Source organism: Delphinus delphis, chromosome 13 (genome assembly GCF_949987515.2).
Source record: "Delphinus delphis chromosome 13, mDelDel1.2, whole genome shotgun sequence".
Lineage (NCBI taxonomy): Eukaryota > Metazoa > Chordata > Mammalia > Artiodactyla > Delphinidae > Delphinus > Delphinus delphis.
This window is the reverse complement of record NC_082695.1, coordinates 1,065,636-1,089,501: the sequence shown is the minus strand read 5'-3', so window position 1 is coordinate 1,089,501 and position 23,866 is coordinate 1,065,636. Positions and strand designations below refer to the sequence as shown.

At 48.3% G+C, this 23,866-nt stretch overlaps 1 protein-coding gene across 9 annotated transcripts in view; it reads left to right on the top strand.

Annotated features, from left to right (window-relative positions):
- Nucleotides 1-1,295: 1,295 nt before the first annotated feature.
- Nucleotides 1,296-23,866, top strand: part of EP400 (E1A binding protein p400) — a 110,827-nt gene continuing 88,256 nt past the window's right edge. For 4 of the 9 annotated variants that reach the window (XR_009521660.1, XM_060027841.1, XM_060027843.1 and 1 more), the window contains exons 1-4: nt 1,296-1,383; nt 17,474-17,632; nt 20,091-21,427; nt 22,945-23,055. Coding sequence is in view for 8 of the 9 variants with exons in the window: in XM_060027841.1 (XP_059883824.1) it covers nt 20,126-21,427; nt 22,945-23,055 (1,413 nt within the window). In the remaining variant the exon portion in view is untranslated. Of the gene's footprint in view, nt 1,384-5,027; nt 5,040-17,473; nt 17,633-20,090; nt 21,428-22,944; nt 23,056-23,866 lie in introns of those variants that run through there. The other 5 variants (XM_060027844.1, XM_060027842.1, XM_060027839.1 and 2 more) reach the window with 4 other exon arrangements.

Genomic DNA, 23,866 nt, shown 5'->3' with positions numbered 1-23,866 from the left:
TCTTTTCTTAGTGATGTCATCTGAAGCACAAGTTTTTAATTTTGATGATGTCCAACCTATTTTTTATGTTGTTACTTCTGTTTTTGGTGTCATAAGAAACCACTGCCTAATCCAAGAACCTGAAGATTTGCATCTGTTTCCTTCTGCGAGTTCTGTAATTTTAGCACTTACATTTAGGCCTTTGATCCATTTTGAGTTCACTTTTGCATATAGTGTGAGGCTGTGGTCCAACTCCATTCTTTATGAAAGCAGCTCCTTTGCCCCTTTCTTGTTTGCCCATTTCTGTTCCCCTCTAACCTTAAAAGAACCTAATTATAGAAATGAGACCACTAGGCAATTTAACCTAATTCCTGACTGATGCTCTCCTGAATGCACACATGCCTTGCCTAACCTGTTGATTCTTTCCCTAGATTAAAAGAAGTCAGAATGAAGAATTAAGCAGTTAAAAAATGACCAGCTCTCTGCCCCCAGCAGCCCCCTTAGCAATCCTGCAGGCAGATCACTGAGGCAAGATAACATCTGAAGAGTCAGGCAGTGTGCACGCAATGGAGAAGGACGCAGAACCCACCCTCCTGCCTCGATGACTGCCTGAGATTCTCCCCCCTTTTTCCCTTTAAAAACTGTCATGGCTGAGCAGAATCCTCGGAGTTGATCTCTGGACGCGAGTCCACCTCCTCCCCAGACTGCCGGCTTTTCTGATTAAAGCACCTTTCCTTTCTCCTGACTCTTGCTTCCCGTTTATTGGCTTTGAGCAGCGAGCAGCCGAAGCTGAGCTGGGGAACAGCTACCAGTGGACACCCCGTCTCCCCGCACGGTTTGTCTGGTTCTGAGGGGTGACTTCCTCGGCTCCCGCCCCCTTTCTGCGCCGCCTCCTCACTCCGCCCTCCGGCTGACCCTTCCTCCGGCTCGGCCAGCCCGCCTGCCCGCCCCTCGTCCCGCCCACAGCGCCGGCAGCCGACCCCGCCCCCCCGGGATGGGCGGCCCCGGGGGCTTCCGAGACCTCCTCCGGAGGCCCCAGCCGGCGCGCAATAGGCGCTGCGGCGGGAGGAGCGAGCGCACACCCGCTCCCTCGTCCTCGCAGCGCCCCCAGGGCAACCTCCGCTCTCCACAAACCCGGCGCCCGCTCCGCCGCCGGCCCATCGGCCCGCGCCCTCGCCTTGCCGGTCTAGCCCTCACCGCCGTCTCCACTCCTCCCGCTCCGCCGACGTCACGCCGGGCGCCAACGCGCAGCTGCGAGCGCGGGGCGCGCGTCCCTTCCGGCTCGCCGTAGCAGGCGCGCCGCCGCTTCCTGCGGCCGGGCCCCGGATGTGTCGAGCGGAACGGTGCCTCTGGGCCCGGTCCCCAGCCCCAGCCCGACGTGGAGGAGCGCGGCCCAGACCCGGGGTAGGTGTGGGCGCGGCGGGGACAACGGGCCGGGGGTCTTATGGCCTGCGCCCCGGCCTCGGTTCCCCCTGGAGCCGCGGGGGCGCGGGGCTCCCGGGAGGGAGGCCCCGCGCGGCGCTGGCTGTGGGACGGGACGGGCTCGGCGCCGGGACCGGTCGGCCGTGAGGCGGGCCGGCGGCGGCCGGGGGCGCTGCGGGCCCGCTGCGGGCCGGCCCGTTCCTCCCGGTGAGTGGGCCGTGGGGCCGCGGGGCGCCTCGCATTGTTTTCTGTGCGTGAGATTCAAGTCAGGTCTGTTGCTTTCTTTTGGTCTCGTGGTCCGGGTTCGATGCCCGACCCTCTCCGCAGCATGGGGATGGCGCGGCTTTGCTTCTTCGCGCGAGGTGTCCCGCGCAGGTGTGGGCAAAGGTGCTGAGGGAGAGTGACTTGTCAGACGCGTCGGCCAGGGAGCCCTGCGGCGCCGCGGCGTGCGGCCGCCTCCAGCCCCCCTCCCTCGCCCACTTGCAGCTCTCAGCTGGCTAAGGCTTGTCGCCCCCGGGGTCTTCGCGTTGCCCGCACCCTCCGCCCGGAACACCTTCCCGCAGAGATCTGCCGCCCACATCTCTGCTCAGACGCCACCTCCTCAGTCGGAGAAGAATAACCTAGCAGCGGGCTAGTAGTGATTATCCCGGGCGTTATAGATGAGTTTTATTCTCTTCGCTTATTTGTATTTTCTGGTGAATTTTTTTTTTTTTACCTGATATGTGCAATAAAATGGTTTTTGTAATTTTTTTTTAGCGGAACCAATGAAATATAAATATGCTTTCTGAATGGTTGGAAAAAAATACATCTTAAAACTCTAAATCATTCTACCACCCAAAGATAAGCACACTTAGCAGTTTCTTTGTGGCCCCTTGTTCTATGCGTGTAATTTTTTTTTTAATAATGGGGATTGTACAGTGTAATTCTATGTGCTTTTAAAAACATGTAGTTATCATGATCAGGTGTCATGAAATCCTCTACAGCAGTTGCTGTTAGTGGAGTAGTATTAGTGAACCGTCATCTACTTAATTTCTTGTGTTGGATCCCCTCTTTCTTGCCTATCCCAGGCCGTGGCTTTAATATCCTCGTGTTGCCTTCAGTTTATCTTCTTTTCAGAGTATTCTCATCAACGTACAGCCCCTCCCTCCAGCTACCGTTACCCTTTCTAGGGCTTAGCTTCCTTTTATACCAGAATTAGGAAGAATCGCGAGCTCCCTATCACTACTTCCTCTTCTCATTTCTCTTGAACGTTGGTTCAAGCTAAGCTTTTGGTCCCACCTCGCCTCTGAAACAGCTCCTCTTGGGGTTAGGTGACACCATATTGCCAAGTCCCCCTGTTGGCCGCCTTTGACTGGGCCTCCCATGGCTTCCTTGAATCGCTGTGCCCTGCTGGCACTGGGACACAACTCTGTTGATTGTCCTTTTACCTTGATGGTTGCTCTCCTCAGCCTCCTTGCTGGTTCCTTCTCATCTCCCTAACTTACACAAATTATAAGGCCTCGAGGTGGTCCTCTCACCTCCTCTCTGGTCTGTACACTGGGTGATCTCATCCCGTGTCACGACTGGGTCACTTGTCAACACATCCTGAATGTGTTTCTCCTGGCAGGATCTTCCAAACAGCCACTTTTACATGTGTGAAACCTGCTTATACACTGCTGCATCTCAGTCAGAGGCAGCGCCATTCTTCCTGTTGCTCAGGACAGAGCTCCTTGTGTGGTCTCTGTGTTCCTTCCACGTTCCAAATTTGATTGGTCGGCACTTTAAAAATTGATCTCAAACCTGACTGCTTCTCACTGCCTTCTTGGCTACAGCTGTCATTTAAGCCCCCCGGGTCATCTCGCCTGGGTTATTCCAGTGACCTCCTTCCTGCTCACCTGAGCTGAGCTGCTCTGCAGTTGACTCTGAGCACAGATTCGGGTGATGCACTGCTTTGTTCAGAGCCCTCCATCGTTTCTCATCTCCCTCAGAAAAAAAGCCAAAGTCCTTAAGGCAGTTTATGAGGCCCCTTGTGCCCAGGTCCCTGCTGCCCCTGTGACGTCATGTCCTGACCCCACTCGTTGTCACCTGGCTCCTGCCACACCCAGCTCAGGCCTGGGCACACTTCGGCTCTGCCTGAAACGTCAGGTCCCCACGTGCCACGGGTCTGCCTCTCACTGAGTTCTCTTTTCAGCAGTTCCCTCCTCAGAGAGGCTGCTGGATAACCCAGCGCCTTGCCCACTCGCCCGCGTGCTCCATCCCTTACCCTGAGCTGCGCCACTGCACTGATGGTCTGGCACTCACCGCTTTGTGCGTTGGGGCAGGAGCTATGCTTTGTTCGCTGTCATACACACAGTGCTTCAAATCGTGTCTGATGGCGTACGTGCTTAATAAACATTTGTTGAGTAAATAAGTTAATGAACACATTCCTTTCTAAAGCAGGTGGATTTGGTAGGGACCTAGGCATGCAAGCGTAATTAGAAATTGTAGGGGTTGCTGAGGAATAGACTTCGCATGCTCTCAGAGGAGGGAAATTGGCTTTTCTAGTAGAGACTTAATGCACGAGGTGAGGTTTGGATTTCGTAGGTAGAAATGAAGAGAATTGAATTTGACTCCTGCAGTTGGAGATGGGAGCTCCGGAGGCCATTGAAGGAAGGGTTCAGCTGCTGGATCTTGCATTCAGGGGGCCCTGGGTGAAGTTAGACGTCCTGCACAGGCAGCGTGGTGTCCTTCACGTGGACCATTCACCGGGGCCGTCCGTCTTATGTCTTGAATTCTCTCGTTGGCATTCTCTCTGCACTGCTACCCGCACCCCCAGGGTCCCGCGTTCCCAGTGTGGCGGCAGTGAGCGCCTGCAGGGCGAGCAGCTGACTGCGGCTGCGGCCTCACATCTTGCTCTGGGGCTGCCTCTGCTCCTCAGCCCCCTGTACAGGGACTACGCACCGCTGCCTTTCAGAGTCAAGACCCTGGCCCTTAGACTTTTCTTCTGCGTAGAGCATCCTTTGGGCCTGTTATCTCAGCCCCACCCCTTCTGTGTTTTTTTTTGCTTTGTTCTAACCAACAGAAATTTTTATCCTGTTTAGGCGCACTATTGTAGAAATAAATTTAAAAAATCATTTATGTTCTGAGTGGAAGGGAAGGTCTTTGCATATCCTCACTTTGCTGTTTTACTTAGCTTTTTTTTTTTTTTTAAATATACGTTTAATAGTATTCACTTTTTGGAGTAGAATTCAGAGAATTTTGACAGATGTGTAATTTCCATGACAATTGGGATACAAAACAATTCCTTCCCTCCCAGCAGTTGCCTTGTGCTGCCACTCTGTAGTGAACTCTTTCCCCAGCCCTCGGCAGCCTCTGACCCGTGAGTGTGTGTTTTCTGTGTTTTTCAGGATGTCAGCTACAGGAACTCACACAGCGTGGAGCCTTTTGAGTCTGGCTTCTTCCACTGAGCGTAATGCCTTTGAGATTCATCCAGGTTGCTGCGTGTACCAAGAATGTCCCTTTTTGTGGAGTAGTAGGTCCACAGTGTGGATGGACCGCGGTTATCCATTCACTCGTTGAAGGACATTTGGATTCTTGCCAGCCTTTTAATACAAGTAATGAATGAACAGTTTACATTGCATTACAGTCAGACAGTACAGAAGCACCCCAAGCATGACGAGGTTCCTCTTTGCTCTTTCTCCTCCTTCTTGACTTCCCCAGACTGACTGATTTGGTATCCATTTCTTTATTTACTTTTAAATTTAAAAAAAAAATTTTTTTTTTTTTTTGGCCATGCCACGTGGCTTGCAGGATGTTAAGTTTCCCGACCAGGGATTGAACCCAGACCCTCAGCAGTGAAAGCACCGAATCCTAACCTGTGGACCACCGGGGAATTCCCCGGTATCCATTTCTTTTCAAAGTGTATTCTTGTAAACAGCATATAGTTGAGTCTTATTTTCTTAATCTAGATTGTGACTTTAAGATTTTTATTTGATATTTGGTCTATTTAATTTTTTTAATATAAATTTATTTTACTTATTTTTGGCCGCGTTGGGTCTTCATTGCTGCACGCGGGCTTTCTCTAGTTGCGGCGAGGGGGGGCTACTCTTGGATGTGATGCGAGGGCTTCTCATTGCGGTGGCTTCTCTTGTTGCGGAGCACGGGCTCTAGGTGCGCAGGCTTCGGTAGTTGTGGCTCACGGGCTCTAGAGTGCAGGCTTAGTAGTTGTGGCGCACGGGCTTAGTTGCTACACGGCATGTGGGATCTTCGTTCCCAGACCAGGGCTCGAACCCCGGGTCCCCTGCATAGGCAGGCGGTTTCTTAACCACTGTGCCACCAGGGAAGCCTCTGTTTAACTTTTAAATAAACACTTTGGAATAACTTTAGATGTACAGAAAATTTGCAAAAATAGGTTTCTTTCTATATATTAGAAGCTACATTCTCTGTGAGGGTGATATCTCCCACAAGAGGATCAGAATTGGTTCTTGAGAGGAAGGTGAGAAAAAATTAGGTATGACAGTGGTTTGTGGCATCCCAAAGAGTCATAGTACTTCACAGATACACAGCATAGCTATGGTTTACAACTTCACGGGGGACGGTCGGGAGAGAAATGCCTAAATAGGCTTCTTAGGGGGACAATGGGGAAAAAAAGGTTGAGAAATAGCAGCAGAATAATGAATTGGGCGTTTGTAGCTTTATTAGCTGGTGTTTAAGGAAGCACTTCTTCAGTTTGTCTTGAATGTTCCTCTCAAGCTAAGATAGATCCCACCTGGCATAGTACAGGGGGCGCTGGCCCATTGGGTTAAGGACCCACCACCAACACCATGATTTTAATCAGAAGGGACGCTGGGGACATGAAGTCTGGGTTTCCGTTTGCACTGCAGCCTGAGAGAGGTCAGGCCTGTGTAGTAGCACATGGTGTAGTGCACCCTTAAAACCGAGTTTTAAAACTCCGTTTAGTCCATTTTATATCTTTTGGAACTTACGTATTTTAGGAACTACTATGGAACCTTCATAACCTGCTCTGAGGTGGGAGAAGAATGAGTGTTTTGTTAGCCAATAGGACTTTTGTTAAGTGGCATCTGGTGTTACCATCTTAATAGATGCTAACATTTTACTATGAAAAATTTCAAAGATACACAAAGATTGAAAGAATTTTATAGTAAACACCTAGATACCCACCACCTAGTTTTCTATTATTAACATTTTACTGACCTGCTTTATCACACATCCATCTATCCATCCATCTTTTAAAAATTTGGGGGAGCAATTCAAGATGAGTGAAAGCATTGTTTTTAATGTGTTTAATTTGAGCCTCTTTTTTACTCCCTCTCACAGAGGTAGTTGGTCCATTTTGGGGGTGTCTATCAAGTTACTTAGGGCCGCACAAAGACAACTTATATAAAAAGCCCTTGAATACAGGTTACCAGGGAGTGGAGGGCAGAGAGCATTCTCCACAGAGGGGAGTTCTGGAGGGCGGCGGTGCTTTTTCAGGGAAAGAGGGAGGGTTCACGTGGCTGCACGTGGGGTGTCTGGGGGTGAAGGTCCTTGTGGTGTAGATGCCACCGCTCTGCTGATGGGAGTCAGTCTCCATCCCCGCCTGGGCTCCCCCTGAATCGCTTTCTCACAAAACTGAGATGTGGTGGTGGTGCCTGGAGGCCGCGGACCTCAGACTCCCCCGGCCGACGCTGCCTGCGATTCAGCCCCGCAGAGGCCTGCTCCGTGTGTGACGCGGCCCCCACGGTGCCCTGAGTGGCGTCCTTCACCCTGGCCTTTCTTAACCCGCCTGTGCCTGTTACTAGGCCTCCAGTCTTAACTCTGCAGGTTTTCTAGAGTGTCAGTGTGTGCGCAGCAGCGTCTCTGTTTGAGGAGAGCCTCAGGTTGAAAGGAGAAGCTTTACTTCGTCTTGGATTTGTTTGTAGTCCCATCGCTGACTTGACTTTGAGATACAAATGGTGTTAAACGATGGCATGAGTTTATTTATTTCAAAGATGGAGATGAAACCGCTGAGAACCACTGTCCTAAAATCTCCTAACCTTTCTCTCTGTCTTCCGTCACCACCCCGGGCAAGGCTGTGTACATCGCTGCTTGTTCTGCAGAGCTCTCTGCCCCTAGTTTTCCTCCATTCTGCCAGGATGTCATTGTTTTTAGGCCATTTCAGGAGACAGGAAATGTGTTTTAAGGAAAAACCATGAGTTGATACTGACTCCCTCTTCTCATCCAGCATCGTGGAGTTGATCCGTGCCTTCCTTCCCCGTTCCATTGGTGATTATTTTGTCCTTTCCAGAGTTAGATTTGCTTCTGTTTGCGTTCAGTTTTAGGGAGCTCTTCATCCCTATTGATTTAATTTTGCTTTTTGAACGTGTAACACTTTAACATGATTCTAAAAGTCAAAATGATATGAGATGGTGTACTCAGAAGCGCCCCTTCCTCCACTGTCCTGCCAGTCTGCTTGCACCCACCCCCTTCATTTCTGGCTTATTCTTCCTGAGTTCCTTTTTTGCAAAAGTAAGCAGGTATTTATGGGGTGTTATTGCTTCCAGACTCTTTAGTGGACATAACTAGGAAATATATTTTTTAAGAAAGAAATATATATATAGATATGTATGTATCTGCTTATTTTTATTGGAATATAATTAACATACAACATTATATTAGTTTTAGGTGTCCATCATAATGATTTGACATTTGTGTACATTGTAAAATGGTCACCACATTAAGTCTAGTTACCATCTGTCGTCATACAGAGTTACAATTTTTTTTTTTCTTGTGATGAGAATTTTCAAGATTTACTCTCTCGGGGCTTCCCTGGTGGCACAGTGGTTAAGAAACCGCCTGCCAGTTCAGGGGACATGGGTTTGAGCCTTGGTCCGGGAAGATCACACATGCCGCGGAGCAGCTGAGCCCGTGCGCCACAGCTACTGAGCCTGCGCTCTAGAGCCCGTGAGCCACAACTACTGAAGCCCACGTGCCTAGAGCCTGTGCTCCGCAACAAGAGAGGCCACCGCGACGAGAAGCCCGCGCACCGCAACGAAGAGCAGCGTCTGCTCGCCGCAACTAGAGCAAAGCCCATGCGCAGCAGCAAAGACCCAACGCAGCCAAAAATAAATAAATAAAATTAAAGAAAATAAAGATTTACTCTCAGCAATTTTTGAATATGCAGCACAATATTACTGACTACAGTTCCCAAGCTCTACCTCCCCAGGACTTATTTATCTTACAGCTGGAAGTTTGTACCTTTTGATCCCCTTTAACCCACTTCGCCTACCACCCAGCCCCCACTGCAACCACCAACTTGTTCTCTGTATCTGTGAGTTTTGTTTAGATTTCACATACAAGTGAAATCATACAGTATTTATCTTTCTTTGTCTGACTTATTTCACTTAACATAATACCCTCAGGTTCCATCCATGTTGTTGCAAATGGCAGGATTTCATTCTTTTTTATGGCTGAGTAATATTCCATTGTATATCTCTCCATATCTGTCTCTCTATATAGCTCACATCTTCTTTATCCATTCATTTATTGATGGGCACTTAGGTTGCTTCTCTGTCTTGGCTATCGTAAATAATGGTGCATATGAACATAGGGGTACCTGTAACTTTTCAAATTAGTGTTTTTGTTTTCTTCAGATACAGTGGAATGGCTGGTAATAGAATTGTCATATGGTAGTTCTGTTTTTAATTTTTTTTGAGGAAGCTCCATACTGTTTTCCATAGTGGCTGCACCAGTTTACCGTCCCACTAACAGTGCCTGAGGGTTCCCTTTTCTCCACATCTTTGCCAACATTTGTCATTTGTGGTCTTTTTGATAATAGGTGTGAGGTGATACCTCGTGGTTTCGATTTGCCTTTCCGGTGTGAAGTGGTATCTCGTGGTTTTGATTTGCATTGCCTGATGATTAGTGATGTTGAGCATCTTTTCACGTATCTGTTGGCCGTCTGTTTCTTCTTTGGAAAAATGTCTATTCGGATCCTCTGTCCATTTTTCAATTGGATTTTTTTTTTTTGTTATTGAGCTGCATGAGTTCTTTATATATTTTGGATGTTAACCCCTTATCAGATATATGATTTGCAAATATCTTCTTCTATTCTTCCTATAAAAAGATTGCCTTTTTATTTTGTTGACGGTTTTCTTTGTTGCACAGAGCTTTTAAGTTTGATGTCTCCCATTTGTTTATTTTTGCTTTTGTTGCCATTGCCTTTGGAGTCAGATCCAAAAAAAAATAAAAAAGTCTCCAAGAGAGATGTCAAGAAGCTTAACCACCTGTGTTTTCTTCTAGGAGTTTTATGGTCTCTGGTCATACATTCAAGTCATTAATCCATTTTGAGTTAATTTTTGTGTATGGTGTAAGATAGTGGTCCAGTTTTATTTTTTTGCTGTGGCTGTTCAGTTTTCCCAACACCATTTATTGAAGAGACTGTTTCTTTCCCATTGTATTTTCTTACCTCCTTTGTCATAAATTAACTGACCATATATGTGTGGGTTTATTTTTGGACCTTCCGTTCTGTTCCATTGATCTGTGGGTTTGCTTTTATGCCAATACCATACTGTTGTGACTACTAAAACTCTGTAATATAGTTTGAAATCAGGGAGCTTGATGCCTCCAGCGTTGTTCTTCTTTCTCAAGATTACTTTGGCTTTTCATGATCTTTTGTGGTTCCGTACAAATTTTTAGATTGTTTGTTCTATTTCTGTGAAAAATACCTTTGGGAGTTTGATAGGGATTGCGTTGAATCTGTAGATTGCTTTAGGTAGTATGGACATTTTAACAATGTTAATCCTAATCTGAGAGCACAGGATATCTTTCCATTTCCTTGTGTCATCTTCAGTTTCTTTCATCAGTGTCTTACAGTTCTTAGTGTACAGGTCTTTTACCTCCTTGGCCAGAAAATTCCTAAGTATTTTATTCTTTTTGATGCAATTGTAAATGGGTGTTTTTCTTAACTTCTCTAATAATTCTTAGTATATGAAAATGTAACAGATTTTTGCTTATTGATTTTGTATCCTGCAACTTTACTGAATTCATTTATTAACTGTAACAGGTTTTTGGTGGAGTCTTGAGGGTTTTCTGTACATCATATCGTGTCATCTGCAGATGGTGACGGTTTTACTTCTTTCTGATCTTGGATGCCCTTTTATTCCTTTTCCCTGTCTAATTGTTCTGGCTAGGGCCTCCAAAAGTGTGTCGAATAAAAATGGCAAGAGGGGGCACCCTTGTCTTGTCCTGATGTGAGAGGAAGTGCTTTCAGCTTCTCACTGTCGAGTATGATGTAGCTATGGGCTTGTCATATGTGGTCTTTATTACGTTGAGGTATGTTCCCTCTGTACCCACTTTGTTAAGAGTTTTTATTCTAAATGGATGTTGAGTTTTGTCAAATGCTTTCTCCGCTCTATTGAGATGATCATGTGATTTTTATCCTTCCTTTTGTTAATGTGGTGCAACACGTTGATTGATTTGCTCATGTTGAACCATCCTGCATCTCTGGAATAAGTCCCAGTTGATCACGGTGTATTATCCTTTCAATGTATTGTTGAATTCAGTTTGCTAATATTTTGTTGAGGATTTTTGCATCTGTGTTCATCAGGGATGTTAACCTGTAATTTCTCTTTTGGTGGTGTCCTCTTCTGGTTTTCGTATCGGTAATGCTGGCCTCGTAAAATGAATTTGGGAGCGTTGCCTCCTTTTCATTTTTTGGAAGAGTTTGAGAAGGATAGGCATTAAATCGTTTTTGAATGTTTGGTAGAATTCGTCAGTGATGCCATCTGGTCCTGGACTTTTGTTTGTTGGAATGTATCTGTTTATTTATTTATTTTTGGCTATGTTGGGTCTTTGTTGCTGCATGCGGACTTTCTCTAGTTGCGGTGAGTGGGAGCTACTCTTTGTTGCAGTGCGCGGGCTTCTCATTGTGGTGGCTTCTCTTGTTGTGGAGCACGGGCTCTGGGCGCGTGGGCTTCAAGTAGTTGTGGCTCGCGGGCTCTAGAGCGCAGGCTCAGTAGTTGTGGTGCACGGGCTTAGTTGCTCTGTGGCATGTGGGATCTTCCCGGAGCAGGGCTCGAACCCGTGTCCCTGCATTCTTTTTTTTTTTACAAAAATAAACAGGGCTTCCTTGGTGGTGCAGTGGTTAAGAATCCGCCTGCCAATGCAGGGGATGTGGGTTCGATTCCTGGTCCAGGAAGGTCCCACATGCCATGGAGCAACTAAGCCCGTGCACCACAACTACTAAGCCTGTGCTCTAGAGCCTGCGAGCCACAGCTTCAGAGCCTGTGTACCACAACTACTGAAGCCCACATGCTCTAGGGCCCCCATGCTGCAGCTACTGAGCCCGCGTGCTGCAAATATTGAAGCCCGCACACCTAGAGCCCATGCTCTACAACAGGAGAAGCCACTGCAGTGAGAAACCCGTGCACCGCAATGAAGAGTAGCCCCTGCTCACTGCAACTAGAGAAAGCCTGGGTGCAGCAATGAAGACCCAACACAGCCAAATAAAAATAAAAATAAATGAATGAATGAGTGCAGGAAAGGTATGTCTCTGTCCTTCCATTAATTAGTCCATCTGTCTGTCTTTCTTTTCCCCTTTCTTATACAAAGTTATTTCCCCATATATAGTCTTTTTACACTTTGTTTATGTGATTTAGCAGTATACGTTCTGGAAATTGCTTTATACCAGTTCATGGAAATCTTCCTCATTCTTTTGTACAGCTACGTAGTACTTCATTAAGTGAATGTACTGTAATATAGTCAACCAGTCTCTGAAATATTATGGCTGTGCAGTTTATTTCCGGTATTTTGCGTTTGCAAATAATGCTGTAGTGAATAAACATTGCGCTTGTGTGTTTTCATTTTGGAGGTGGATATTCACGGTGAATGTGTAGTGGGATGCTGGGTTGAAGAGTAAGAGCATGTGTAGTTTCTTCTTCTTTTTGGCTGTGCTGGGTCTTCCTTGCGGTGTACAGGCTCTTCGTTGTGGTGCGTGGGCGTCTCTAGTTGTGGCGTGTGGGCTCAGTAGTTGTGGCATGAGGGCTTAGTTGCTCCACGGCATGTGGGATCTCAATTCCCCGACCAGGAATCAAACCCGCGTCCCCTGCATTGGAAGGCAGATTCTTAACCAGTGGACCACGAGGGAAGTCCTGAGCATGTGTAGTTTTGGGTAAATGGTGCCAGGTCCCCTTGTAGGGTTGTACAGCTTAACATCCCACAGCAGAGTTGAGAGGGCCTGGTTCCCACAGTCTCACCAACAGAGTATGTTGTCTGGCTTTTGAATTTTGTTAGGCTGATAGATGAGAAATGATATTTCAGCTTAGCTTTAATTCATATTTCTTTCATTATGAGTGATGGATTTACAAGTGAATGTGCTTGAAAAATTCAGCCTCAAGTCTTACCTTGGAGTTTTACTTTGTTTTACTGATTTTTGCAATAGAAAATCCCATTTCATAAATACAGGCTAGGCGTGAGTGAAATGAATCAGGCGTTTGGTTCGTTACATGTGAGCAACCTTGTAGAGAGAGTCATAGTGTTTTGGTGGGTTTTGATGTTAGTCAAGAAGGCCAAGCCTGGGTTCTGGTTGATGCTGGTAATTGTGTTAGGAAGTTGTGGAGCTGGCTTTATTTCTGGCAGGCCAGGCCTTCTCTGGTTTCTGCCTCTGCATATCTTCATGGCCTGTGAGGGGCTCTTTGATGCAGACGCTGCGCTTTGGATGTGGGCTTCCTCCCGTTCAGAAATGGCCCTCTTGATGGTGCAGTATAGAAATGCTTCCCCACTCTAACAGCAGTGCTCCCTGGGTGGTGAGCGGTGCCTGGCCCTTGGCTGTGGTGTGGGAGGCGCGTCGACTGTGGCGATGAGCGCAGTGAGCCTGGCGGCCTGGGGCTTCTGCTCAGCTCCCGCTTCTTGTTGCCGGCTGGGATGTGGCCCAGTGTGGCCAGTACTTGGATATTTCTAATGAATGAAGCTGACAACTTGCGTTTTTTATGTGAAATCTCCTGGTATAAAAATATCAATTGAAATGAATCCAAACAGCAGATGACATCATACAGACTAAAACCGTGTCTTTGGTCTGCATAGAGCCAGGGCGGCCATGATTGCCAGCATCTCCTGCCGAGCGACTTGGGGACTCCCCACCCAGTGTGGCGTAATGGCCCTCTGAGCCCTGGCTCTGTCTGTCTCCTCGGCCTTGGTCTTCAGCACGCTAGTATTCTAGCACTTTCCCCTCCTCTGCTTTTCCCATGCTCACTCGTTTACTCACCAAGCACCTACCGGGTGTCTCTCATATGCCAGGCTCTGTTCTGGGTGCTGGTGGTTCATCAGTGAGCCCAGTCAGACAGCCTCCCTTACACGACACGCTGTTATGCTTGGCCAAAGACGTTTCTTTTAACGTGTACAGAGAGAGCTAGAAATATGTACACGCCCATATATGTGTTGTCGTGTCGAGAGTTTAAAAACGTGTATACGTGTAATATATATGCTACGCGTATGTTTGGCTTTACTCCAGTTATATAATTTAAGTACGTACAAGCGTTTCCTCATTCTTTTAGTGGCTGCCTCTAAAGGGTGGTTATACCAGATTTTGTTAAAAGTTCCCCATAGGTGAGCATTTACATGTTTCAAATTTGACATTATAAATAATATTATAATGAACACCTTTGGACAACTGTATATTTGTGTGAATAGATCCCTAGAGGTGGAGTTCCTTGATCAGTGTACATTAAAACTGTGATAGGTAATGCCGCGTTACCCTCCAGAAAGCTATAGCTGTGCTTTACTTCCCTCATTTGTGTATGGCGGGTTCGCCATTTCCTAGCAGCCTTACTAAACCTGAATATTACCAGTCTTTTGATCTTCACTAACCTGTCAAACAACAAATAATTGTCTCACTTTATTTCATATTTTGTTATTAATGAGGTTAAGCATTTTTGATGTTTATGTGTCATCTGAATTTCTTGTAGGATTTCTGGTTTAGCCTCTTTTCTTGGGTTGTTTGGCTCTTCTTGATTTGTGGGAATTCTTAAGGATGGATAACCTTTTGTCATATAGGCTTCAAATTTTTTTTTTTTTTTTGCGGTATACGGGCCTCTCACTGTTGTGGCCTCTCCCGCTGCGGAGCAGAGGCTCCGGACGCGCAAGCCCAGTGGCCATGGCTCACGGGCCCAGCCGCTCCGCGGCACGTGGGATCTTCCCAGACCGGGGCACGAACCCGCGTCCCCTGCATCGGCAGGCGGACTCTCAACCACTGCGCCACCAGGGAAGCCCATAGGCTTCAAATATTTTTAATCAATCTCACTTTTTTATTGTAATGTTCTTCTTTAGTAAGGTTGTCAGTTGTTAATGCTTTTTAAAAATAAATATTGTTTCTAGGTTTCACGCCATGTTTAGGAAACTCTTCATTACTGCAGGATTATAAAGATATTCTCATATGTTTCAAAATATTTTTATGGTTTGATTTTACCCCCTTGAGTAATTTTTGTGAATGGTGTGAGGTGCAGGGGTGGGCGGGGCTCAGGGGGTGGATCTGACTTTTATTTTTCTAAATGGATCGATCTAAGAAAGTTTGGATTTTAATTCTCTAGCTTCAGGACTTCTCTGGCTGTCCAGTGGTTGAGACTCCACGCTTCCACTGCAGGGTGTGCAGGTTCGATCCCTGGTCAGGGAACTAAGATCCCACGTGCCGCAAAGAGCAGCCAAAATATAAATAAAAAAATAAATAAGTGATAAAAAAATAATTCTTTAGCCTTCCAGAAAGCTGTTGTGAACTTTAGTAATGCTCTAAAAAGACTTCTTATTTTAAACATCTCGACAACAGTCAGAGAGGTTTAAAAATAGCATCTGTCTGTGAGAGGCCTTTTTCTCTGTGGTCTGCAGCTCTTGGTGAGGCATGGATTTGTGGGCCCCACGAAACCCTGAGAGGCTCACCGGGTGGACCATTGCTGGAGGTGGCAGGGAGGCAGGGACAGATATGTCAGCGGGGTCTTGTGTCTTAAGGCAGAGAACTGCGGGAGTTTGTGCGATAGGCTGGAGTGGAGGGTGTGGCGTCTCTTCTATTGCAAAGTGTTTTCTTTTTTTTTTTAAATTGAAGTATAGTTGATTACAATATTGTGTTAGTTCCAGGTGTACTAATGATTTGACATGTGCGCACATTATGAAACGGTCACCGTGATGAGTCTAGTAGCCATCTGTCCCCGTACAAAGTGTTATTACAGTGTCACTGACCATATTCCTTATGCTGCACCTTACATCACATGACTGACTTCTATAACTGGAGGCTTGTACCACTTAATACCCTTCACCCATTTCACCCACCTCTCATCCCCTCCCTTCTGGCAGCCACCTGTTTGCTCTCTGTATCTGTGAGTCTGCTTTCATGTGTTGTTTTCTTTATGTGCTGGATCAGCCAAGATGTGCCTGGCTCTTGCAGCCGGCAGGTGCGCCCCGGGCGCTGCTGGCATCCAGCACAGGGCGGAGTGCCCGCCACGTGTTCCCTGCAGTTAGCTTGTTGTTGTGCTCCCTCGGGGCCTCATCCCTGTGCTCCTGTGAACTGCCAAGCAGGACCGAGTCAGTGTGGCAAACAGCATGCCCCTGTCTTTGCCAAAGCGTGTCACGTGACCGCCGAGTCCAGGGCTGGGAAATGCACACCCGTGTTGTGACTGGCGGGAGAATCGGAGTGTGTGGTGAAGAGCACTGATGACTGTGGCACAAGCCAGTTAAGGACAAACTTGGAAAGCATAGAAAGGCAGCAGGGAAAAATCAAAGTGTACTCTGTCACATAGTCAGTGTTAATACTGTTTTGCATAGACGTATCAAAGTTTATTGATGTTTATGGTTGGGCATGCCATCTTTCTGCTACAAATAACATTTCAGTCAGCATCCTTGTATATCGAACACAGCTCTGATCTTTTTTCTTAGGCTGATCTAGGAGTCGGATTATTGGGTCAGAAGACGTGAATGTGCTGTAAGATTCTTGTACCTACTGCCAAATTGCTCTCTGGAGTTTCCACTTGAAAATATTCCCAGACACTATTTGTGGCTTCTGTCCTCCCTTCACTCCCATCGTGTTCTGTCTGTTCCTTCTGCCCTGAGTTCATGCTCGTGCGTTCAAGCCCTGATCCACCCTCCTCCTCGTTCCCTTCTCCTCACTCTCCGTCCAGCCCGGGAGCTGTTGTTGATGTAGCAGAACTACCCAAAGCGGGAGCCTGGCCTGAGGGCCGGATCCGTCTGGGGGGATGACAGGGCTGAGAGGGAGACGGGTTTGGGAAGGGAGCAGGGCTCATGACCTGAGCTCCCTGCTCGTTGAAGGGGAAGAAGAGGCTTCCCAATCCCTAGCTGCCTGGACTCTGGGAGCCCCGAAAGAGAAGCTGGGGAGGGAGGCCCTGGGGGGCTGGGAGCATGTCCAGGCCTCAGCGGGGGGTGAGGGGGTGGGAGCAGCTGCTATGGGGACCCAGTTTCTTGAGCCCTTCCCCCCTCACTCTTTCCAGTTCTGACCTGGGGACCCCTGCCTACACCAAGGATGGGGCCCAGGTAGGTGTTTCTTAGGGTGGCCTCTTCCCGGCACCAGATGTGCCCCCTGTGTGATGTCAGCATTGCCCTGAGTGAGCAGCCGCCGCACAGACGGCGCCAGCCCCGCGTGGCCCCAGTGGGCGCTGCGCGCAGTGGTCTGAGGGCTTGTCCCCGCTCCTCGCAGGTTGCGGCGGTGCGCTGACGCGGCCCGCTGATCTCGGCCTGGTCCTGGGCAGTGTCCTCCTCAAATCGTGAGCCAAACAGCCCGCTGCGGCTGCTGGCGGGCCTTACAGTTAGGGACATCGCCGCCACCAATTCAGGAGATGGTGGCTTTGCTTTCCACCGGGGTAACTGTACCATGTTCCGGGGGATGCTGTTTTAGATAAGTGGTTTCTTTACATCATAGTTGATTGGGTTTGTTTCTCCAACCTGACCGTAAGCTCACTGAAGTCAGGAACCTTTTTAAAAAGTCAACGTGTAGTTTACAGTTCTTTGAATTTGAATGAACACACTCATTCTTGTAACCATCGTCCCAAATCAAGTGTAGAACCAGTTCCACACCCCCAAGTTCCCACCTGCAGCCTGGCAGCGTCTGTCTAATCTGTCTCTGTGGTTTTGCCTGTTCCAGAATGTCTTGTGTCAGTGGCCTGCAGTCCGTGGTCCTTGCGTCTGGCTGTGCTCCTTGGCGTCCTCGTGGTGTGGGTGTGTCTGTGGCTCGGCCTTTACGTTGCTGAGGCAGCCGCGTTGTGTGGCTCTTCCAGGTGTTTTATTCCTTCGCCAGGTGAAGGTCAGTATTTATGTGTCCATATGTCTCAGTAGATAGTTTTTTAATTTATATCTTTAACAGAGTCGTGGTTAAGTTGTACAATTAGTATGCTACTTTTTTCACTTAATAATATATCTGAAAAACTTTTCCATGTTTATAACATAGTCTCCATCTAGAACTTGAACATTGGATATTTCTGGTTACACTTCTTTTTACTTCTACTGTATTATTCTGTAATAAATATTTTTATGCATAATTCAAAAAAATTGGTAGGTGAATTTCCTTAGCAATTCCCAGAGGTTGGATTAGTAGGTCAAAGGTAATGGGGCCTGCTTCCCCACCGTTGTCGGCCACCCTGTTAGGCACGTTCTGAGCTCTGAGCCCTCAGAGATCTGCGCTGTCTCCCTCCACATTTTTTCAAGAGGTCAGTCATCACAATGTATTCCCCCCCCCCCATTCTTTACCTTCCCCCTGGTTTTGTAAATTATTATATGTGACAGAGTTTCTTTCTGGCCTTTGTTCTCTCTTATCATCTTTGGTATTCTGGGAATGTATTTTAAGGAAATAATCTGAAATATGTCCTAATGTGTTTGTTTATTCTTTTTATTCTATTTTTGTGTTTGTTCTACACTAATCTTCCTCATAATGCTTGTTTAAAAAGATCAGGAACAAAAGCTCTTTTTTAAAACTTGATTGATTGATTGATTGATTGATTGGGCTGTGCCGGGTCTTAGTTGTGGCATGCATGCGGGATCCAGTTCCCTGACCAGAGATCGAACCCAGGCCCCCTGCATTGGGAGCACAGAGTCTTAACCACTGGACCACGATGGAAGTCCCAAAAGCTCGTCTTGAAAGCAATAAGCATGCCTCAGAGTCCCCCGCCCTTGAGTGTCCCACAGCTCACAGTCCCGCCCACGTCTGCTGGGCTGTCTGCTGGGGGCGAGGGTGGGAGAGGGCTCCTGGGATGATAATTAAGGCTGTGGTCCCGATTTCCCGTTTGGATGTGTTGGCTGCAGCTTGCCCATGGTCTTTAGACTCCATCTTCAGAGACGGTCATCAGAGCAGAGAGTGCCTTCTCCTGCTAATCTAAGCAGGCACTGGTCTTTATGTTTCCCAGCCTTCACTTGTGCACCCGTGAGTTCTGTAGCTCTTGATTTCATACACATGTGTGTTTCAGCCAGGGGCCTGGGACTGTGGCAGCATTCATACAAATGTGTATTTTCACTTTTTAAGTCTTGTAACTTTCGGTTTATAATGTTTTTCATCCCTTGTCCGTTTTCTCCGTGAAATAACAGTGATGCCCTGAAGACGAAAGGATGCTCCTGCTTGTCTTGCGGGGAGGGCTGGAGGGAACACCAAGAAATGGGGAGCTAGGTGTGTCAGCAAAGACTTGAGAATTGTAATCGGGGGGAGGGTATTTCTGACCCAGCCAGTGGGGAGCAGACAGGCTGCGGCTGTCGTCCTGTTCCCAGCGGGGTCACCCCCTTGCAGACAGCAAGGCGCCAGCCCAGGCTCCAGCCCAGTGTGACTCCAGCCACAGTGCGCCCTTGTGGGCGGCCTCCCTGCCTCACCTTGGAATTAGCCTCCTCCCGCTAGTCCTCTGCTTCCTCCCGTCCTTTCTCAGCGTCCTGTCCCCTCTCCCGCCCCCTTCCCTAGTCCGCGGCCCTCAGCACTCTTGGGGCCATGAGCCCCTTTAAAGCCATGTCCCAGCTCCCAGAGAGTTGGCGGACCCCTGACAGGGACTCTCCCGTCCTGGCTGCTCCCTTCTCTCCTGAGGTTTTCTTCTGGAAACACCCACCACCCCCATGTGAGCTCGTAGAGAGGGCTGAGGTGCGAGGCTGGCACCAGGCCTGGGCCTCTCCCCCAGGAGCGCAGAGGGGCTCTGTGTGTTCACAGTCAAGTAACCCGGGGGTGTTTGCAGGGGCGTCGCACAGATGCTCATGAGAACTGCCAGCTGGTGAGGGGCGGTTCTCTTCTGATGACATGCGATGGTGGCATGTGTGGGAGCCACTGGCGGCCTCCTGGGCACCGTTCCTCCACTGGGAGAGATGGGCAGACTGCCCCAGCACGTGGCGGCACGGAGCAGGGCCACTGGACGAGGAATAGCCTCCCAGGAAGAAACATGCCTGTCACGAGCGCCAGCACCAGGTTCATATCCCGCTGGCCTTGAGCAAGTGATTGCCAGTTAGCTTCCTCGGGAGCTGGTTGGGACCACCCACCTGCTCCTGCCAGGCCATGTCCTGGCCCCAGGCACAGCAGTGACCCAGAAGGCCCTGTCCCTCCTCTGTGCTGAAGGAGATGGTCTCCAGTGCCATCTCGTCGGGGCTCGATGACAGTAAGACAGTGGTTTGTATCAGATGCTGGTGGGAACATCCCTCCAGAGCATCTGTCCGGTGCTGCTAAATGGTACTCAGAATAAGTAGTGATCAGATGGTTATATTTGCCTCTAAGTAACTTGATTTTAACTGTGTTTTTTCAGCAGAGCATTAAGTTGGATAAAAAAGGAGGGCGATCATGCACCATGGCAGCGGCCCTCAGAACGTCCAGCACCAGCTGCAGAGGTCCAGGGCCTTCGCTGGCAGCGAAGGAGAAGAGCAGCAGGCCCGTCCCAACCCCCCGCAGTCCCCCGCCACGCCCTTTGCGCCGGCGGCGAGCCCGTCCGCGCCCCAGTCCCCCGGTTACCAAGTTCAGCAGCTGATGAACCGCAGCCCCGTGGCCGGGCAGAGCGTGAACATCGCCCTTCAGAATGTGGGGCCGGTGGTGGGAGGGAACCCCCAGATCACGCTGGCCCCCCTGCCGCTGCCCAGCCCCACTTCTCCGGGATTCCAGTTCAGTGCACAGCAGAGGCGGTTTGAGCATGGGTCTCCATCGTACATCCAGGTCACCTCGCCGCTGTCCCAGCAGGTGCAGACTCAGAGCCCCACCCAGCCCAGCCCCGGGCCGGGACCGGGCCTGCAGAGCGTGCGGGCGGGAGCCCCTGGCCCCGGCCTGGGCCTATGCAGCAGCAGTCCCACCGGGGGCTTCGTGGACGCCAGTGTGCTGGTGAGACAGATCAGCCTGAGCCCGTCCAGTGGCGGCCACTTCGTGTTCCAGGAGGGCTCGGGCCTGGCGCAGATGGCCCCGGGCGCCCAGGTTCAGCTGCAGCACACGGGGGCGCCCATCACGGTCAGAGAACGGAGACTCTCGCAGCCCCACGCGCAGTCGGGGGGCACCGTCCACCACCTGGGACCTCAGAGCCCCGCGGCCGCAGGCGGGGCCGGCCTGCAGCCCCTGGCCAGCCCTGGCCACATCACCACGACGAGCCTGCCGCCCCAGATCAGCAGCATCATCCAGGGGCAGCTGATCCAGCAGCAGCAGGTGCTGCAGGGGCCTCCGCTGACCAGGCCTCTGCTCCCTGGGGTCGGGGGGACTTCGGCGTTTGGGATGACGTCCCCACCGCCCCCCACCAGCCCTTCCAGGACCGCAGCGCCCCCGGGCCTCTCCAGCCTTCCTGTCCCGTCTGCGGGGAGCGCGGGGATAAGAAAGGCTCCCAGGAAATTGGAAGAGATCCCCGCGGCCTCCCAGGAGCTGGCTCAGATGCGGAAGCAGTGCCTGGACTACCACTTCAGGGAGATGGAGGCTCTGAAGGCGGCCTTCAAGGAGTACTTGGTCGAGCTGTTCTTCTTGCAGCACCTTCAGGGAAACATGATGGATTTCCTAGCTTTCAAGAAGAAGCATTATGCCCCGTTACAAGCTTACCTTAGGCAGAATGATTTGGACCTGGAGGAGGAGGACGAGGACGAGGACGAGGAGAAGTCTGAGGTCATCAACGACGAGGTGAGGGGCGGCGCCCAGTCACCAGCAGGCCGGGCTGCTTGGCTGTGCGTGCAGGCAGCCGTGAATTGCACGTGATCTGTGAGCCTGGGGTGTTCATGAGATGCAGTTCATAAGGATTTGATCCAGGAGCAAATGGAAGATGCATTTGCTTTTTCCTTCATGGAAGGAAAGAGCTGCTCTAGTTAGGAGGACGGTGCAGAGTGGTGCTGTGAGTATTGCCGGTGCGTTTAGAACAGGGATGCTTCCCCGGTTTGGGGAGCCAACCTGGCCTGACCCAGCGTTCCCCTGTGCTCTGCTGGGTGTGTGGAGGTTGGCCAGCCCCGAAGGGCCTGCAGAAGCCAGGGGTGTGGACACCTTCCCGCTGGTTCCCCAGGTGTCACATTTTACTTAACGCAGGTTCACCCATTGGGATTCTCAACACCATGAATGTCATTTTCAAAGAAGGGATTTGAATCACTAGGTTGTTACAGTATATCAGTTATGATTTAAATCACTAGATACATTTATAAGGTATCTTCATGATTAAAATATGGTTATTGTGGCAAAGCAACTGAATTTTTTCAATTTTTAGATGTAGTCTTAGATTTGAGATCACATATTTAACTCACGCTGTTGCACATAGCTACTGAGTGGTATTTAAGATAGAATCTTTTTTAGATAGTGAACTTTTTGGGTACCTGGAATGGGTACTTAATAAATAACCCCAATTGGGATTCTCAGTACCTTAGTGATTCCTAAGGTCCCTTATTGGTACTTCCTAGAGAAGGAAGCTGAGCAGACAGGGCGACAGTGAGGTGCAGCGTGATGCACTGGATTTGTGCCTCTGTGTTGTGACTGTACACTATGTTGGTGGAGCTCCTTTTGTTTTTTGATACAGCTAAAACAGTGTAAATCTCTGTCAGTTCTTCTGCAAAGAAATCAGCCTTTGATGAACAAAAGCTGGCCTCTTTGTGCATCTCCTCGTTGATACTTATTATGTGTGGCTTTGCCATTTGGTGTTTTCTTTAACACCCTTTCCAGGATGAACCATTTTTATTTTCTAAAAGGTTTATATGATTTTTTGTTTTTTGAGGATTTCACCTCTGTTGCCATGAAATAGTGAAATTCAGTTCTCCTTTATGTTTGTACACCAATGTTGTCTGTAGGCTCAATCCCCCTTACCTGTCATTGCCATTCTGACCTGCACGTCGTAGGCCAGGGTGTAAACTGCCTATGAGGTTGTCAGGGCTCTGCTACTTGAAGACCGTCCGCCATTACCATTTTTAAAGTTTGAAGTTGCAGAATCTAAGGACATTGCACTTGTGACTTAAATTGGAGTTTCTGCAAGATTTGCAGTTGAGTTAGGGTATTATAAATCTGTCACAAATCAGTTCAGTGTCCTTTTACAGGATTTGATGCAAAAAAATTCCATTTTTAAACACCAGACATCAGTGAGCTATCAGCAATAAAATTCTAACAAAATTTTGAGCAGTCTTAAAAATTATGTTGCCTTTTTTTCTCAAAATATTTCCTCTCAGGTAAAGGTTGTGACAGGAAAGGATGGGCAGACTGGTACTCCTGTTGCTATAGCAACCCAGCTTCCTCCAAATGTTTCTGCTGCTTTTTCATCCCAGCAGCAACCATTTCAGGTACTTTTCGATGGTTCTAAAATGTAGTCTCATCAGAAACTTTTCCTTCATCCAGATATTTTAACCTTCAATTTACTATTTGCTCTTCAGCATTTTTTTCCAGAGCCCATTCCTTATTTTAAAAAAGTAAAAAAGCCTTCCTGCATATAAAATTATACAACTAAATTGCATGAGTAAATGACAACACAGACCTTAATGCATTATTTTTTGTGTGTATTGACCTGTAACGCAGTAGTAGCTTCAGCATGCATGTCATCTAATACCTACAGTCCTGTTGAATGTATGCTCAGGATTCCTTGTGTGCTGTGTTTTAAATGTTGGTTCTTTCTTGTGTCTTCTATCTGTATTTTTGAGAACAGTGCAAACAGAAGAAAAAAAAAGAAGATTACACAGATGATAACTTGATATTTTCTGTAGCTAGAAGAAACACTGAAATGAAACACACTTCTAAAATACCAGGACCTTAGGCTTCTAAATGGATGTTAATTGAATGCAAACTGATTATTTTTAATTTTTTGAAAATTAAATCACTCAGTGTTACATTAATAAATGCCAAGAACCTAAAAGTAGAGGTCAGATTCTAGTCATTTTGGAATAGATTGTGCTAGGTTCTGAAAGCAGTTGAATCTTGTGGTGATAATGTTTTTAAAATTTTCTTAATTTTTAATTTTGGTATAATTTCAAACATATATAAAAGTTGCAATAACAGTACAAAGACCTCCCGTTATATCCTCTACCCAAATTCACCACTTGTTAACTTTTTGCCCCATTTGCATTATTTTTATTCTCTCTCTCTTTTATATGTACACAC